Raw genomic sequence first — 14,281 nt, 5'->3', positions numbered from 1 at the left:
AGACAGGCGCAGCCCTGCTTCTTCATGGCACCCACGCTTCCTTACCAGACCCTCACAACTACCTCTCTATGAAAGGTTCAATGACTCGCTTAAAGTCCAGTGGGCCAGTGGCAAGGTTGGGAGCTAGGTCTCGTCCCACTGGGGCTGCCAGGCATGGGGTAAAGGACAGACAATGCGGTGAGGAGGTGGGCAGAAGGGTAAGTCAATGGACCAAACGAAGAGAGGGCTTTCCAGTCCTGTCTCTGGGGTCCAGGGCCTATTCGGAGGGTAACATGCCTCCTTGAACTGTGTGAGGGAGCGCTCTGGCCCAAACACAAAACTCAGCGGCAGAGTCTGGCGAAGGCAAGTGGAGCGTCCAGGAGAGCTGCGGATGTGGGCAGCCGCTCGGTGCAGGGCAGGGCTCTGGGGGATGCCCCCTCTTCGGAGTGCCCCCACCATCTCATCCTCCAGCAACCAGCGGATCTAGAGTAAGAGGACAATCCCGGAAGTGGCAAAGGGCACCTCCCTTGCTGACTGGAAATCACCTCATTCCCAGACTAGAAGATACCCAGAAGACACTCTGCCTCACAGACGGAGGACGTTCTCACTTCAATCCCAGGATAAGGGGGTGCCTTACCCCACTGACATGATGGAGAGGGTATCAGTCATAGTGTTGAGGGGCTGTCCCTTAGGTTGGGGGAGGGAAGGCCCTCACCTCACTCATAGTGGTCTCAATAGCCAATCTGTGGGGTGCGGCCAAATTGGATAGTCCTGGGTGCCTAATTGGAAGAAAGGGTTAGACACTGGTTTCCAGAAAATAAAACTGAAGGGGAGCAAGAAACTCTTAAAGGAGAAAAAGAAATACCTATCTTCTTCTGGGGGTGGCAGTGGGGGCCCCAGGCCATCATCCGATCTTAAAGATGATGGTTGCCCTGGGGACCGTGGGAATGAAACACTACTCTCAGATGTTGACCTGAACAGGTAGGAGCAAAGGTCAAAGGTCAGTAACTAATATCCTCCCAAGACCTCCTCAGCACTCCTTTCTTGAAATATTTCAAGTGTCCCTAGATTCCGTAATGGTCCCCCTCCCCTAAGGCCCAGGCCCCCCCCCACCAAACATGCTGCCACACCGGTGGTGCTGAGGGTCCGAGGTCGGGGGGAGCTCTATTTCCAGCGGCAAAGTCAGCACAAAGACATCCAAAGTGACACTGAGGTCCCTCAGGGGTACTCGGCCCCCAATTGGGGGGCCCTCCAGACTGGAAAGCACCTGGCCTGGGAGAGGGGGGGAAAGATAGGGGTTACTGAGAACCCTAGGACAAGCATAGATTCCAAATTCTCAGTGCTAAAGAGTTATAGCCAAAGACTCTCCCCAAGCAGGCAGGCAGGCAGGCTGTCCCGGGACCTGTGGCCCTCCCCTGGGCACCCCCATCTCACCCAGGCAGGTGGGCAGGCTGCACACGGGTACTGAGCTGTGCTGCCCACGCAGCCGCACAGAGCACGTGAGGTGCAGGAAGAGCGGTGGCAGGTCATGCACAAGGCTCTCAGGCCCAGTGGGCGAGTCGCCCCCAAGGATACTGAAGGAGTCTTCATCAGGGTTCATGGTGTCTGCATCTGACAGCGAGGTGGAGTCTAGCCCAGCAGGCCCCAGGTCCGGCTCCCGGCTCTCGCAGTATTCCACCTCCAGCTCTGGGTCGCTCTCGGTGACCACACAGCAGGCAGATGTGTCTCCTAGAGATGCAGGTCTCATGGTCAATAGGAAAGGCTAGCCGTGGAGGCCCCTGAATCCTGGCTTGAAGCAGCCTTCCCCACCTTGATCCACTTCCCCACACACCTTCTTCTCCCATGAGTTCAGCCTCTGAAAACTCCAGGTCACTGACTTTTCTGTCTATTGTGTCCCGGGGTCCCTCATCCTGGGCCAAAAAAAAAAAAAAAAGGAAGAGACAGCTTGATCCAAGGCAGAGCAAGCGCCACATCCAGGACTCAGGGAACCCAGAGTCAAGAGGATCTGAATGGGCCCGGCTTGTGTGGCTCAGTGTTGAGCATCAACCCAAGAACCAAGAGGTCACTGGTTCGATTCCTGGTCAGGGCACGAGCAGGAGGCAGCCAATCAACGATTCTCATCATTGATGTTTCTATCCCTCTCTCCTCACTTCCTCTCTCTCTAAAAAATCAATAAGAGCATATTTTTTTAAAAAGAGAGAATCTGAGTGGGCCAAGTAGAACCTCTGGGGCTAGAGGTTGGGGGTAGGAGAAAGGTAAAGGAGAAAGCTGCTCACCTCTCGCCTGCTGGATGGAGGGCAGTAGAAGAAGTAGTGGGGATTGGAGGGCACTGTGCGGAAGTGGAGACCACTAATCTCCAGGAACTTCTCCTGTTTGGGGGTTAGAAGGAGGCTAGAATGTCAGCCATCCCTCAGAACACAGCCCTACCCTACAACAGACACCCACACCCTCAACGCAGGAGAGAGTATTAACCTGCTGCACAGGCAGGACTCCGCTCCTCTACCCTTACCTGGATGAGGCTATGAAGGACATCATGTGCCTCTCCTCTGAGCTGGCAGACGTCTGTCAGAGAGATCTCCAGGCCAGGGTCTGGATTGCCAGGCACACGGGTGCTCTGAAACTCAGGCTCACTCAGGTCCTCGGTCTCTATGCTGAGCGGGTGGGGTGGGGGGTGGGGGCATTGAAGTTTTAAGAACCATCTCCTGGAGGAGCCTCCTTCCCAACTGGGAGCAGCACACACGTGTCGGCCTGTCTCTAGGAAGGGTGAGCTGGGGACTCAGCAGTGGGCACAATAAAGTTTTTGCCCCTGGGAATCTCAAAGTAGTTCACGGGGATCACTGCTATTATATGAATGTTCTCGGAACAGCCTCTACTTTCACTGATAGCAACTGTCAACTCCCTACCCCAACCCAGCTCAACACTCCACCCCAGAACAGGAGACAGGAGAGCCAAAAGGGAGGATGCTCCCCAAGCCAAATGGGAGAAAGACTGGGCAGGAGGCAGGACACCAGCAACAAAGCACTACTGCCTCTCACTCAGGTGCTCGGCCATTCCCTGGGATCGATAGGTCCCAGTTTATTGGGACTTTGTGTGCCCCCTTCCACGTTATTCCAGGACAATCCTAACCTGGACTCAGAAGCCAGGATAGCTCGTTCCCGAGGCTCAGGGGCCTCCTCCATGCTGCTGCTGAAGGGACCAGGACTGAGAGGACCAGGACTTGGGGGTGCGTGAGGCAAACCCTGAGTGTGTCCACAGAGAGCAAGCAGAAAAGGGGTGATGTCTACTTCCTGTAGCAGCTCCTCACAGGCATCCACTGCCATCAGCAAGTCCTGGGAGGTCACACTCTGCGCTTGCTGCAAGCTCCGGAACAGCCCTGACAGAGTGGAAGGGCCCTTGAGGGTCAAGCTCTGGAACCGCCTCCCCAGTCCCAAGCCCTGTAATCCTCATGTCTCCTCCCTGATGCTCCCTCCAGTGGCCTCCTGCTCACCACGGACGTAGCATCGCTGAGCATGCTCCTGCAACAAGGCACAATGGTTGGCTGCCTCCTTGTATCTGGGCTCCATCCAGGCTGAGGAGGGGGAGGTCTGGTCGAGAAACTGAGTCCTAAGAATGAGAGGGAAGTGGGAGTTTGTCCACTTCAGACTCACCGTCCACCCACATTCCAGGGGGTCACCCACCGGGCCCCGCCAAATGTACCCATGGCCCCGCAAGTTCAACCGATTTGCTGAAGGAAGCCCAGCAAGGAGCGGGCAGGACGTGGCTAAGCAGCCGAGCTCCTGCCGCTGACCACCACCCTGCCTGTCCAGACCCGAGTGTAGCTGAGCCCTGACTGGGGATGACCTAGGTCAACGCTAAGGGCACTCACTGAAAGATGAGGTCTCGGGGCGCCTGAGGGGGCTGCATGCCAACCATTTGCTCCCTCAGCGCTTCCAGGGCACAGCTATAGATGAAGACAGGACATCGGGCCCGGGGCCCATCGGCACCCTCCGTCTGTGGAGCCTGACGCCCAGTGTAAGCCTGGAAGTCCCGATGGAAGGGCGGGCTCAGCTCTCCTGGATTTGAGGTACTGTCTATGGGAAGAGGTGTCACATGACTTCAAGCCCTCTATTTGTTCCCACTTCTGCTCCAGCTTAACTGACTTAAGAGGCAGCACCTTACCATAGGCTGGGGTGACACTGAGGACAGGGACCTGGGCCTTTGGAGCCCTGACCCCAGTCCCTCCCAGAACTTTCAGACTGGAGACCCCACTCCAATCCCCGAACTTGGGCTTTGTCTCTTCTTGAGAGGGCCCCTCTAGGCCATAGGTGGCCAGATGCTGGACATCTGAGAAGTAAAAGAGGGGTATCAATCAGAGCTGCCTGGTGGCCCAGTGAGGGAGCTCAGGGTTTGTATCTGAGGGGCTAGTGAGGAAGGTCAGTGGTTGGTACCTGAGAAGGTAGCTGGGAGGAATGTCAGAAATACATGTTGGGGGGTCACAAGCCTTGCATAGCAGCGCCACTGAGGGGGCTGGGCCGAGATGAGAGGCTTGAGAGTTTCAGGAGGGCCCACATTCTGTAAGACAGAAACAAAATTAGAGCAACCTGTCAGGGAGCAAACAACCCCTCTTCCTTCCTCCACCCTGGAGGGTATAGCTTGCAAGATCCAGAACAAAGCTGAATGACGGCATCCTGTCATCGGCAGGAGGCCTACTGTCCCGTGATAGAAAGTGGGGGATGAATATGTGGTGATGGAAGGAGGTCAGTATGAAAACGGCTCAAGGACATGAACCAGTGCTGACCATGGCAGGAAGCACCAAGTCTCCAGTTGTCTGAGTGCTGCTGACTGACTGTTCCTTCAGGATCCCGCGGTCCCCCACTGGTGGCCCCTCTGGACCTGCAATGAGGACAGAGATGAGTGGAAGAAGGCAGTACCAGCGGAGAGGCAAGGCTCTGAGGTGAGGAGAGCCGGAGACCAAAACCCAAAGACAGAAACCACCTTGTGGGATGGGGGTAAAGGGGCAGGGCCAGAGTCATATTTGGGAAGAGGTGGGGAACTTACCGGGACTGTAGCGGGTCCGCCGCAGCACCTCACTCAAGAAGGTAGCCTGGTCAGCGGCGCTCAGGGGGATCTCCCGGTCACTCAGCTCCTGCCCCAGGCAGCTGTGCAGCAGGCACAGCACCATGTCGTTGGCGGGACAAGGCCCCTCGGCGAGAGGGACGCCCTCTGGCTCTGCCCGACACACACTCCACTCAGCACCAAGAGCCTCCTGCTGCCCAGTGCCCCAGCTCAGCCCCGACCAGCACACCCCCCCAGCAGTTCCCAAGCCTCCTCTGGCCCTATTACTCATCTGCTGGTTCGCAGACTCATCTGCTCTCTATGCTCTGATTCACCCAGGCTTGCTAGCCCTCAAGGTGTGGGTGAGTGGTACAAAGTTCACCCACCTCTAGAAAGCAAAAGGAAGAACATCTGGAGCTGCTGGCACCGAGGCAACAGTCCCATTAGGTCAAAATGGAAAGGTATTTCATGGATACAGGCATCTCCTCGCTGGTCCAATCCTAAGGAGGAGGGAAGAAAGACAAGACCCACGTTGAGACCAGATTTTCTGTCTGTGCTGCCTTCGCCCTACCTACTCCCCTCAGGAGCCCCTTCCCTACTGACCATCAGAGACCCTTGGCTCTGGGGGCAGGGGACTCCATTCCTTGCTCTGGCACAGCTGTATCAGGTATTCAAAGCTCAGCATTGAGCCTATGCAGGCAGCATCCCGAGGATGGAGCTAGGGGAGGAACAGCAGAGGTCAGGGGTAGCCCCTCTGGTCCCAGAGACCTGGGCCTCCAGCTCCCAAGGAAGCCCACACGGTCAGACACTCAGAACACACAGTTTCAGAGGGATCAGAAAGCCCAATGGCTGTGGTGCTCCCAAAGGGAGGACACCCCACCTATAAGGGGTGGGGGTATTGCTAAGGTCACTCACAGCTCTTGGGATCTCAGAGTATGTCAAGTCCTGGAGATGCTTCCAGCAATCAGGGCCGGGTCCCACTCGCCCACACTGAGGCTCCACCCACACCTCGGTGACCAGATTGAGCTCCGAGTCTCCCTCCAGGGCCTCCACCTCCACATCGTTGTCATCATCTGTTGAGAAACTAAAGGAGGAAGGGGCCTGAGCCTGTGATTGAGGAGAGTCCAATCCACAACCCCATGGTTGGAGTCAGTCCACAGAGGGCAGGAAGGTGGTGCAAACACAGGGCAGCCACAAGTCACATGTGGCCTTACCAGACCTGCGCCTGCCTGATGAAGCATCTAAAAACAGCACCCTCTGCCCCAACTCCCTCAGGTATGGGAGGCAGAACTTCAGGGGACAGCAGGGAGGAGGAGGAATGTGGAGAGAGGCAACCCTCTGAGGGGCCAGGTCTCACCTGTCCTTGGTGGAGGTGGAGTGTGGGGGGAAGAGGATGTACTGGACCACACATGTGTGCCTCTCTTCCACTGCAGCCTGCCCCGGAGGCTCGTTCTGAGGGTAGATAGGATGGGAGATCCTGGGCAAACCCCAGCCCAGAGAGAGATCTGGCCCCACCCAGCTCTGGCCCTCAGAACTTTAGGCCCCTTGCCACACTGTCCTGGGACTGGCCTCGGGTCTGGTCCAGCGGTCCCAACCCAGATCAGAGGTCAGGGCCCCTGGGATGGTGACAAGCCTAGGTGGGAGGTATGATGAGGGACAGCACCTACCTGAATGGGAAGCTCCAGCACCATGTTGATGATTCCTTCCCCACTGCAGGCGAAGTGGAACCCTTCGGAGAGTCGGACTCTGAAGCCCCATAAAGGTGGGGGCAGGACAGGATGAGATGGGAGACACAGTCAGAGTATACATCCCAACCCCATGCCACTTATGCACCCACTTTCTAGCAGCCATCTAGGTAGACTTCAGTGCTGGTGGCCTTGCTAACACTAGTTGTCCTTCTAATGTAAGAAGTCCAATTAGGCCTAAATAAGAGTGGAAGGAGGCGGATGGAGGGCAGTGGCAAGCCCTGCTCTGTGCTGGATGCTCTGCATAACAGCAGCAGCAAAGAGATTGAGGCTTAGAGATGGGCAGTGTCTGGCATAGACTTTCTGCCAGTGTCCTGACCCAGAGTCTACACTGGCTCTCTCCCTTGCCCCCAGTTGTTTGGCAGGTTCAGGTGACATACTCAGTGAGGATGGAGAGGAGCTGGGCAATGGCGCTGAGCGGCAGTGCGGGGGCCAGTCCTGACGGGACGCTCCAGAGCCAGCGCTGATGGTAGAGGTAGCGGGACAGCGAAGCTAGGCTAGAAGAGGCTGAGCGGCCTGACACCAAGGGCAGTGGGCCTGGTGGCTCCAGTGTCAGCAAGAAGGGTGCCCGGTAGTCCAGGGGAAGCTTCTCATACCTGGGAAGAAGGGGCAACTCTCAGTCGATTGCTGCATATACCCAGCTAAGCCACAGCCTTCCCATGTACTCCAGGCCCCAACCCCACCCTCGGTACCAACCTGATAAGTAGTTTGTCCAGTGGCTTATGCAGGACCACAAGGCAGGGCCGGTCAGAGAGGGCCTGCTGTGGCCCCAGCAAGGGGGGAGACTTGGAGGGAGAGTTGCCCCCACCTATGCCCCCCAGCCCTTTTCGTTTCACCTTGGGTGTTGGTTCCTTACTTTGCACTCGGTGGGGGAAACGCAGCCGTAGGATCTCTTCTTGCAAGCCTGACACAATCTTGAGGAAAAAATGCAATTAGATTTTCCTACTCCCAAATCCTACAAATCTGGTAGAAGGGGCCCACAGACAAGGTGAGAGAACCTTACTCAATCTGGGGGTTCCTCTCGCTATGCCCTGGCCCTGTGGGTTTGGGGAGAAGGAGCCAGTCTAAACTCCAGACTCCTTGGGGCCAGCTCACCTTGTGCCGGGCCTGTGCTGGTGTGCCGATGGGAAAACCCAGGCGAAGAACCATACATGGGGCCTTGGAAATGATGCGGACCATGTAGAAGGAGGAGGGGGGCTGGTCTGGGGCACTGAGGAGAAATGGGAGTCAGTGGGCAGCCCTAGGTTGGCTGTAATTGAGTTTAGGAGGAAGTAGGGATACAGTCTGGGGTTAGAGGAAGAGACATGAGTTGAGATGGTTGGGGAGGAGTGAAGGGACATCACTTTGCCCACCTGGAGAGCAGCTTCACATAGGAATAGCCCTCAACTAGCACGAAGCTGCTCCAGTCCCGAAGCAGAGAGGTCAGCGAGGAGTGAGAGATCCTGCACTGGACAGTGCTGTAGCGGCCGTTGCTGCCCGGGGTGTGCAAGTGCTTGGGGATTGGTCTGAGAAGAGGGGTTAGTGTTGAGGTCAGACCCCCCAGCTCCAATCTGAACAGATTACTACCTCTCTCTTCTAGGACCTATTTGAGTATATGGGGCTAATGAGCAGGAAGAAAGGCCATAGTTTTTCTTGGCCTCGGTTGGTAAGGGCTCGGCTGCTGCTCCCCTTCCCCATCTTCCCTATTCCCTCACCCCTGCTCCTCCATCCCAACTACGGGCCTAAGAGGTTACTCACGTGTCATGCTCCAGGATTAGCACTAGGCGATGCATGTGCAGCCAGCGCTGCCATGAATTTGCATCCATAGACAGCACTGGCTTCCAGTAGGCAGCAAACTGAGCATGGGATGAGTCGGACCCACTGTGTTGAAGGGAGAGCACCTGGGGGTGGGAAGGAAAGCCCTATGTGAGTATTCATAGAAAACCAGGGTACAGCCTCCACACAGTGCACAGAACCATGGAGTTCAGAGGGTCAGAGATAGCAGTGGTTTAAGGCTAAAGGGACTCATACATAACCCAGCCTGGGCTGGATGTAAAAACTGCCTCTAATGTGAAGGCTAGGTTAGGATGAATGAGCCCAGGTTCAGACTATGTAGCCTTTTAAAGCTAATTCCAGGCAAAAGATGAGTCCTGCCACGCTTCTCTCACTGACTCTGGAGCAAAGCCACTGAGTGTTGGCAGGACCTGAGATGAAGCAATTGCTCACTAGCATAAGGCCCCTGGCCTAGCCGTGTCAGGCTGACACCCGGGGCCGAGTGTGAGGAAAGCACAGGACAAAGAGGCTACGGTCTTCACGAAGTGCACAGTTCACAGTAGTTGTTAATGGTGAAAAATGGGCGGCAGGGGGAGGCTAGAGTATGCCAGATGGAGCCAGAGGGAGGTGGGGCAAGAGGGCTCGCAGTCCTGGGATACCACCACCTAGACAACCAGTCTCTCTCTACGGATCCTCCTCCTTCCCCAGGGGCTTGGAAGGAAGAAGGAGAATTGCTCTCAAGCTTAAGAGGTTCTGGTTTGGGTGCCTCGGACTTGAGAGGGTGGGCACAAAATGAGGGTAATGAGATCAGAGGCACTCACCGGGGTGGTGGAGCCAGGAGGGATGTAGAAGAGTGGCACTCCGCTCTTGGTGCTGTCCGGAAGCGTGAAGTGTTCTGGGACTGAAGAGAAGGACTGGAGGTGGGCCAGCATCTGGTCCGTCTGGTTAATGCTGCAGGTCAAGGGCCAATTCTGAGCCACAACTGACTCTGGTGGGTACAGAGGGGAGCCCCAAGGGACAGGGGACCCTGGACACAAGCCTGGTGCTCAGGGTATCTCTCTTCACCCCTCAAGCTCACACATCTGCCCCTCCACACAACAAATTGCATCACTTAGGGTGCAATGACCTCACTCACCTCTGCAGCGTGTTCCAGAACCGCCGAATAACGTGGGTGCGATACAGTGAGCGAATGGGTTGCCTCAGCGCACAGGACACATCATGTAAAATGTCATAGCCACCTTCCATTGTGACTTCTACCCGTGTTCCTCGAGGGCCCTCAGGCTCCAGGGGCCAGGGCGCCACAGCCACGTACTCAATGCGCATGTTGTGTTTCCACAGGAGCACCAGCTTCACCTCCAGCTGGGACCCTCCTGCAGGGGAAGCAGGAGGGCTACTTAGGAGAAGCAGGCACAGGACTCCGGGCCTGGGACTGATTCCTATCTGAAACTCCCACCTACCTCATGGAACTCTAGCCTGGCCAAAGGTTCCAAGCATGGTTCCCTAATTTCAGGCCCCACAGCCTGCCAACTGACACAAACAAAATTTTGCATTAATCTGAAACAAAGCCAAGTTCAGGATATCACACCACTCTCAGGTGACTCGCCTGGGGCAAAAGGAGATGGAGCTGGGCAGATAAATGTTAAGAGAACCAAGCCCTGAAGGCAGTTCTGAACCTACTTGTCTCAAATGACAAGCAGAATCTTCATATGACACTTCCGTGTGTGATACGTGTGTCCTCTGCTTTGTTGGGCAGGTCTTCTCACACTCAAAGTCTGAGAGACTTGTGGGTACAGCAGGGCCTAGTAACACTTACCTTTGGCTAGTGTGACCTCTCGAACACTGTAGCCCTCTCGAAGCCGTACAGACACGGTGCTGACCAGGTCGGCTGGCACCTCCTTCTCAGTGTGCTTCTTCCGTCGAAGGGCCAAGGCAGGGTTGCTGCTGGCAGAGACCAGGTGCTCATTAAATAGTCGGTGCTGAGAGCCTAGTGAGGATGGAGAAGGGTACAGTGGTTACCAGTTAGTGGAGAGAGATATGGGAGAGGGGCTATGCTGAAATCATGGGGAGAGAAAAGTACCAGAGTAGTTAGCCCCAGTTATATTTTCAGTCCCCCAGAAACCCACACCCTAGATAGAGTCCCATATCATCTCAGCCCATCTTACACTTCCCCATTCCCGCACCTGCCCCAGTCGGCCTCTCACCGCAATAATATTCAGGGTTCAGGGCTTCCCCACTGCGCAGGAAGGAGTAGAGGAGAAATGCCCGGTGGTAGACAGTCAGACCCAGGTTGCCTGGCTCAGGCTCCGGACAAGTGGACAGGTAAGAGCCAAATGTTGCCATTGCAATGAACTTCATCAATTCCACATTGGGCACGTGGCCAAAACTGCAGTCATAGGAGTAAACTCCTCCCACCTGGAGAAAGTAAACAATTGGAGACCTCGCTCAAAAAGAGGCACCAGAGAATGAAGTATAAGCGGAAGAAAATGGGTTGGTGGCTGCTCCCATCCCCTGGACCACGGTGTGGAGAGTGGGCCAGTGTTCTCCCAGGACAGACGGCTGTTACTTTCCTTCCCTGAGCCCTTCTGCCTGAAGCCTGTGCCATCAGGTCATACCCTTCTTCCTCAATCAAATACCAGCCTGCCCCCATTCATTAAAGATTTTGGCAACTGGCTCACTGGCTTCTGTCACCATCCTGAGAGACTTCAATCTCTCTTTAACAAAGTGCTCCTCAAACTTTAGGGTGCTACAAAATACCCGAGGATTTTCTTGAAATGCAGTAGGTCTGGGGTGGGGCCTGAGATTCTGCATTTCTAACAAGCTCCCTGGTGATGCCAATGCTACTGGCTAGCCAATGCTGCTAGGCCATACTTTGTTTTAAAAAATATTTTTATTGATTTCAGAGAGGAAGGGAGAGGGAGACAGAAACATCAATGATGAAAGAGAGCCAAAACCGGTTTGTCTCAGTGGATAGAGCGTCGGCCTGTGGACTGAAGGGTCCCGGGTTCGATTCCGGTCAGGGGCATGTACCTTGGTTGCGGGCACATGCCCAGTAGGAGGTGTGCAGGAGGCAGCTGGTCGATGTTTCGCTCTCATCGATGTTTCTAACTCTCTATCCCTCTCCCTTCCTCTCTGTTAAAAAAAATCAATAAAATATATATATAAAAAAAAGAGAGAATCACTGACTGGCTGCCTCCTGCACGCCCCACACTGGGGATCGAGCCTGCAACCCCGGCATGTGACCTAACTGGGATTCGAATAGTGACCTTCTGGTTCATAGGTCGACACTCATCCACTGAGTCAGCAGGGCACAACCTTATCCCTTTATCTTCCATCCTCCTTCTCCTGCTGCTCTTTGACTTTACTAAGACTGCAAGGCCTTGAACCTCTGCTCTCTCCAAGTGTTCACCAGCCTCCTCATCCTCCTTTCTCAACCCAGTCGGGTCCCTATGTTCAAGCAACTTCATCAGCATAATTTTCAATTCCTTGGCCCTCTGTACTTTTTTTCTGCTTCTACCTCAAAAACCCAAGTTGGATGCCAATGGATCCCAAATGGAGAAAAACACATAGTTGTGTTGGTTGATACCACCTCAAAACATATGACACCCAACCCAGCTAGTCCTTCAATGCTGTCCTCAATATTGTTCCTTCCTCACACCCTGGCCTCCTTTCCCTTACAGTATTCATCTTCACCTTCTATTTCAGAGAGAAATCAATCACAGGCCCTTGGTAGAATTTATCTACGTCTTCACTTCTATCCTCCCGGTTTCAAAGAAAGACTTGAGCTTCTGCTCCTCAAATGTTTCTTAAGTCAATTGCCCTCCTGTCAGTTTAGGGTATTTACTCTATCAGGCTTCCTTTTCTTTCCTTTAGTTTCAAGTTGTTTCACCATGGATCCTTAGAACATGCTTAAGCCTCTAGCTTAAAAAGCAAACAAAACAAAATAGTAAAACACCCCTCTTCTTCCACCCTGTACTTCCCTCTGGCTATTCTTGTCTCACTCTCCACTTGATCCGAATAGCCAAATTCTTTATGTCAACACTTGTCTCTACTTCCTTCTAGTCCAGAGGTGGGCAAACTTTTTGACTTGAGGGCCACAATGGGTTCTTAAACTGGACTGGAGGGCCGGAACAAAAGCATGGATGGAGTGTTTGTGTGAACTAATATAAATTCAAAGTAAACATCATTACATAAAAGGGTACGGTCTTTTTTTTCAATAGTTTTATTCATTTCAAATCCAGCCCGCGGGCCGTAGTTTGCCCACGGCTGTTCTAGTCTATCCACTCTTCAACCCACTGCAATCATTTCCCTCAACATCTCTTCACTGAAATGGCCTGAAAAAGATCCCCATGACCTCCTAATCACCAAATCCAAAAGGCACTTTTCATTCCTCATTTTACATAATCTTTCTGCTGCATCTCACACTGTTAACTAGTCTCTTCTTTCCCAAACTCTAAATTCTCTGACATCAGAATCTCCTGGTTCTCACCTGATTATTTCCCTTCATTGTATGCCCAGCCCTCTACCTATGAAGGACCTTTAAACATTAGTGTTTCCCCAGGTTCTTCACTCTCTATCTCTCAACTAGTGCAGTCTCCTGAGTATCAGATATACATATCCAACTGCTAACTGCTATGAATAGCAGCCATTATTTAAGTAACTAGAAGCCTGGTGCACGGATTCATGCACTGGTGGGGTCCCTCAGCCTGGCCTGTGGGGATCGGGCAAAACTGGCTCTCCAACATCCCCCGAGGAGTCCCGGATTGCGAGAGGGCAACGCACCCTGGAATCAGACTTTCTCCTCTCTGGTTCCCGGTGTATCACCCGAGAACCACAGCTACCAAGTCACCACAGCTTGGCAGCTCCTGCATTGAATGTCTGCTCTCTGATGGTCAGTGTGCATCATAGCTACCAGCCAGAGCGCCTGCCCCCTGGTGGTCATTGTGCTTCATAGCTACCAGTCGGACAGTCACTTGGCTTTGATATACATAGGTTATGTTCAACATTAAGTACTTTATTTATTTATTTTTTTTTACATTAAGCACTTTAAATGCATCCTCTCATCCAATGAGGAAGGTACTATTATAATCTCTATTTACAAATAAATCCAACCAAGAAGTGATGTGCCCAGGGTCACAAGGCTAGTAAGTGGAGCCAGGATTCAGGCCAGGCATGCCTAACTCCAAAGGCCATCCTGTTGAACCATCAAATGCAGCATGCTCAAACCTGGATTCATCATCTTGTCCTCACTACACCCCAACTGCTTCTCTTTGTTTGCTCTGCCAGCTACACATTCATCACTGAAGTCAGTACATTGAAGATATCCTTAACTTCTTTCTCCCTCACCCCTTACCACTTGTTAATCATTTCATGTTGATTCTACCTTTTCGTTTTCTCAATCCTATTCTTTTCTCTCTTACCCTAATTCCCCTAACTTAAGCCCTAATCCTCTCACCTGACCATTGCAATTAATAGTGGTCTTTCCTCCATCCCTGCCCTTTACCCAGCATCAAGAGTGACCTTAATAAAACACAAACCCAACTAGTGACTTTCCTTCTATTTATCTGTGTCACCCACAGAATTTTGCTGACACTCAATACAGCAGAACCAGCTTTTCATGCTCTGGCCTCCAGCCTTGTTTCCCATAGCTCTTTGCCCCTGCCCCACAGTTCATCAATCCAAATCGACTGCAGTTCCCTGAATATACCACTTTCTCCTAAGCTGGTTAGAGCTGGGCTTTCTGACCCTGACAAACAAAACAGTAGTAACTAATC

At 53.4% G+C, this 14,281-nt stretch overlaps 1 protein-coding gene across 4 annotated transcripts in view; it reads right to left on the bottom strand.

Annotated features, from left to right (window-relative positions):
* Positions 1 to 14,281, bottom strand: part of SZT2 (SZT2 subunit of KICSTOR complex) — a 57,467-nt gene that overhangs the window by 21,761 nt on the left and 21,425 nt on the right. For all 4 annotated transcript variants that reach the window (XM_059689843.1, XM_059689842.1, XM_059689844.1 and 1 more), the window contains 29 exons: positions 10,712 to 10,922; positions 10,324 to 10,494; positions 9,646 to 9,880; positions 9,332 to 9,461; positions 8,496 to 8,638; positions 8,111 to 8,263; positions 7,854 to 7,968; positions 7,455 to 7,672; positions 7,139 to 7,354; positions 6,681 to 6,759; positions 6,371 to 6,465; positions 5,929 to 6,097; positions 5,617 to 5,731; positions 5,400 to 5,513; positions 5,017 to 5,187; positions 4,757 to 4,851; positions 4,407 to 4,530; positions 4,138 to 4,302; positions 3,845 to 4,049; positions 3,467 to 3,582; positions 3,106 to 3,352; positions 2,489 to 2,630; positions 2,256 to 2,348; positions 1,811 to 1,889; positions 1,414 to 1,707; positions 1,110 to 1,251; positions 845 to 952; positions 695 to 758; positions 277 to 462 (listed from right to left, as the gene is read on the bottom strand). In XM_059689843.1, coding sequence (XP_059545826.1) covers positions 277 to 462; positions 695 to 758; positions 845 to 952; positions 1,110 to 1,251; positions 1,414 to 1,707; positions 1,811 to 1,889; positions 2,256 to 2,348; positions 2,489 to 2,630; positions 3,106 to 3,352; positions 3,467 to 3,582; positions 3,845 to 4,049; positions 4,138 to 4,302; positions 4,407 to 4,530; positions 4,757 to 4,851; positions 5,017 to 5,187; positions 5,400 to 5,513; positions 5,617 to 5,731; positions 5,929 to 6,097; positions 6,371 to 6,465; positions 6,681 to 6,759; positions 7,139 to 7,354; positions 7,455 to 7,672; positions 7,854 to 7,968; positions 8,111 to 8,263; positions 8,496 to 8,638; positions 9,332 to 9,461; positions 9,646 to 9,880; positions 10,324 to 10,494; positions 10,712 to 10,922 — 4,395 coding nt within the window. The remainder of the gene's footprint in view (positions 1 to 276; positions 463 to 694; positions 759 to 844; positions 953 to 1,109; positions 1,252 to 1,413; positions 1,708 to 1,810; positions 1,890 to 2,255; positions 2,349 to 2,488; positions 2,631 to 3,105; positions 3,353 to 3,466; positions 3,583 to 3,844; positions 4,050 to 4,137; positions 4,303 to 4,406; positions 4,531 to 4,756; positions 4,852 to 5,016; positions 5,188 to 5,399; positions 5,514 to 5,616; positions 5,732 to 5,928; positions 6,098 to 6,370; positions 6,466 to 6,680; positions 6,760 to 7,138; positions 7,355 to 7,454; positions 7,673 to 7,853; positions 7,969 to 8,110; positions 8,264 to 8,495; positions 8,639 to 9,331; positions 9,462 to 9,645; positions 9,881 to 10,323; positions 10,495 to 10,711; positions 10,923 to 14,281) is intronic.

Source organism: Myotis daubentonii, chromosome 3 (genome assembly GCF_963259705.1).
Source record: "Myotis daubentonii chromosome 3, mMyoDau2.1, whole genome shotgun sequence".
Classification (NCBI taxonomy): Eukaryota; Metazoa; Chordata; class Mammalia; order Chiroptera; family Vespertilionidae; genus Myotis; species Myotis daubentonii.
This window is presented reverse-complemented; position numbering and strand designations above follow the sequence as displayed.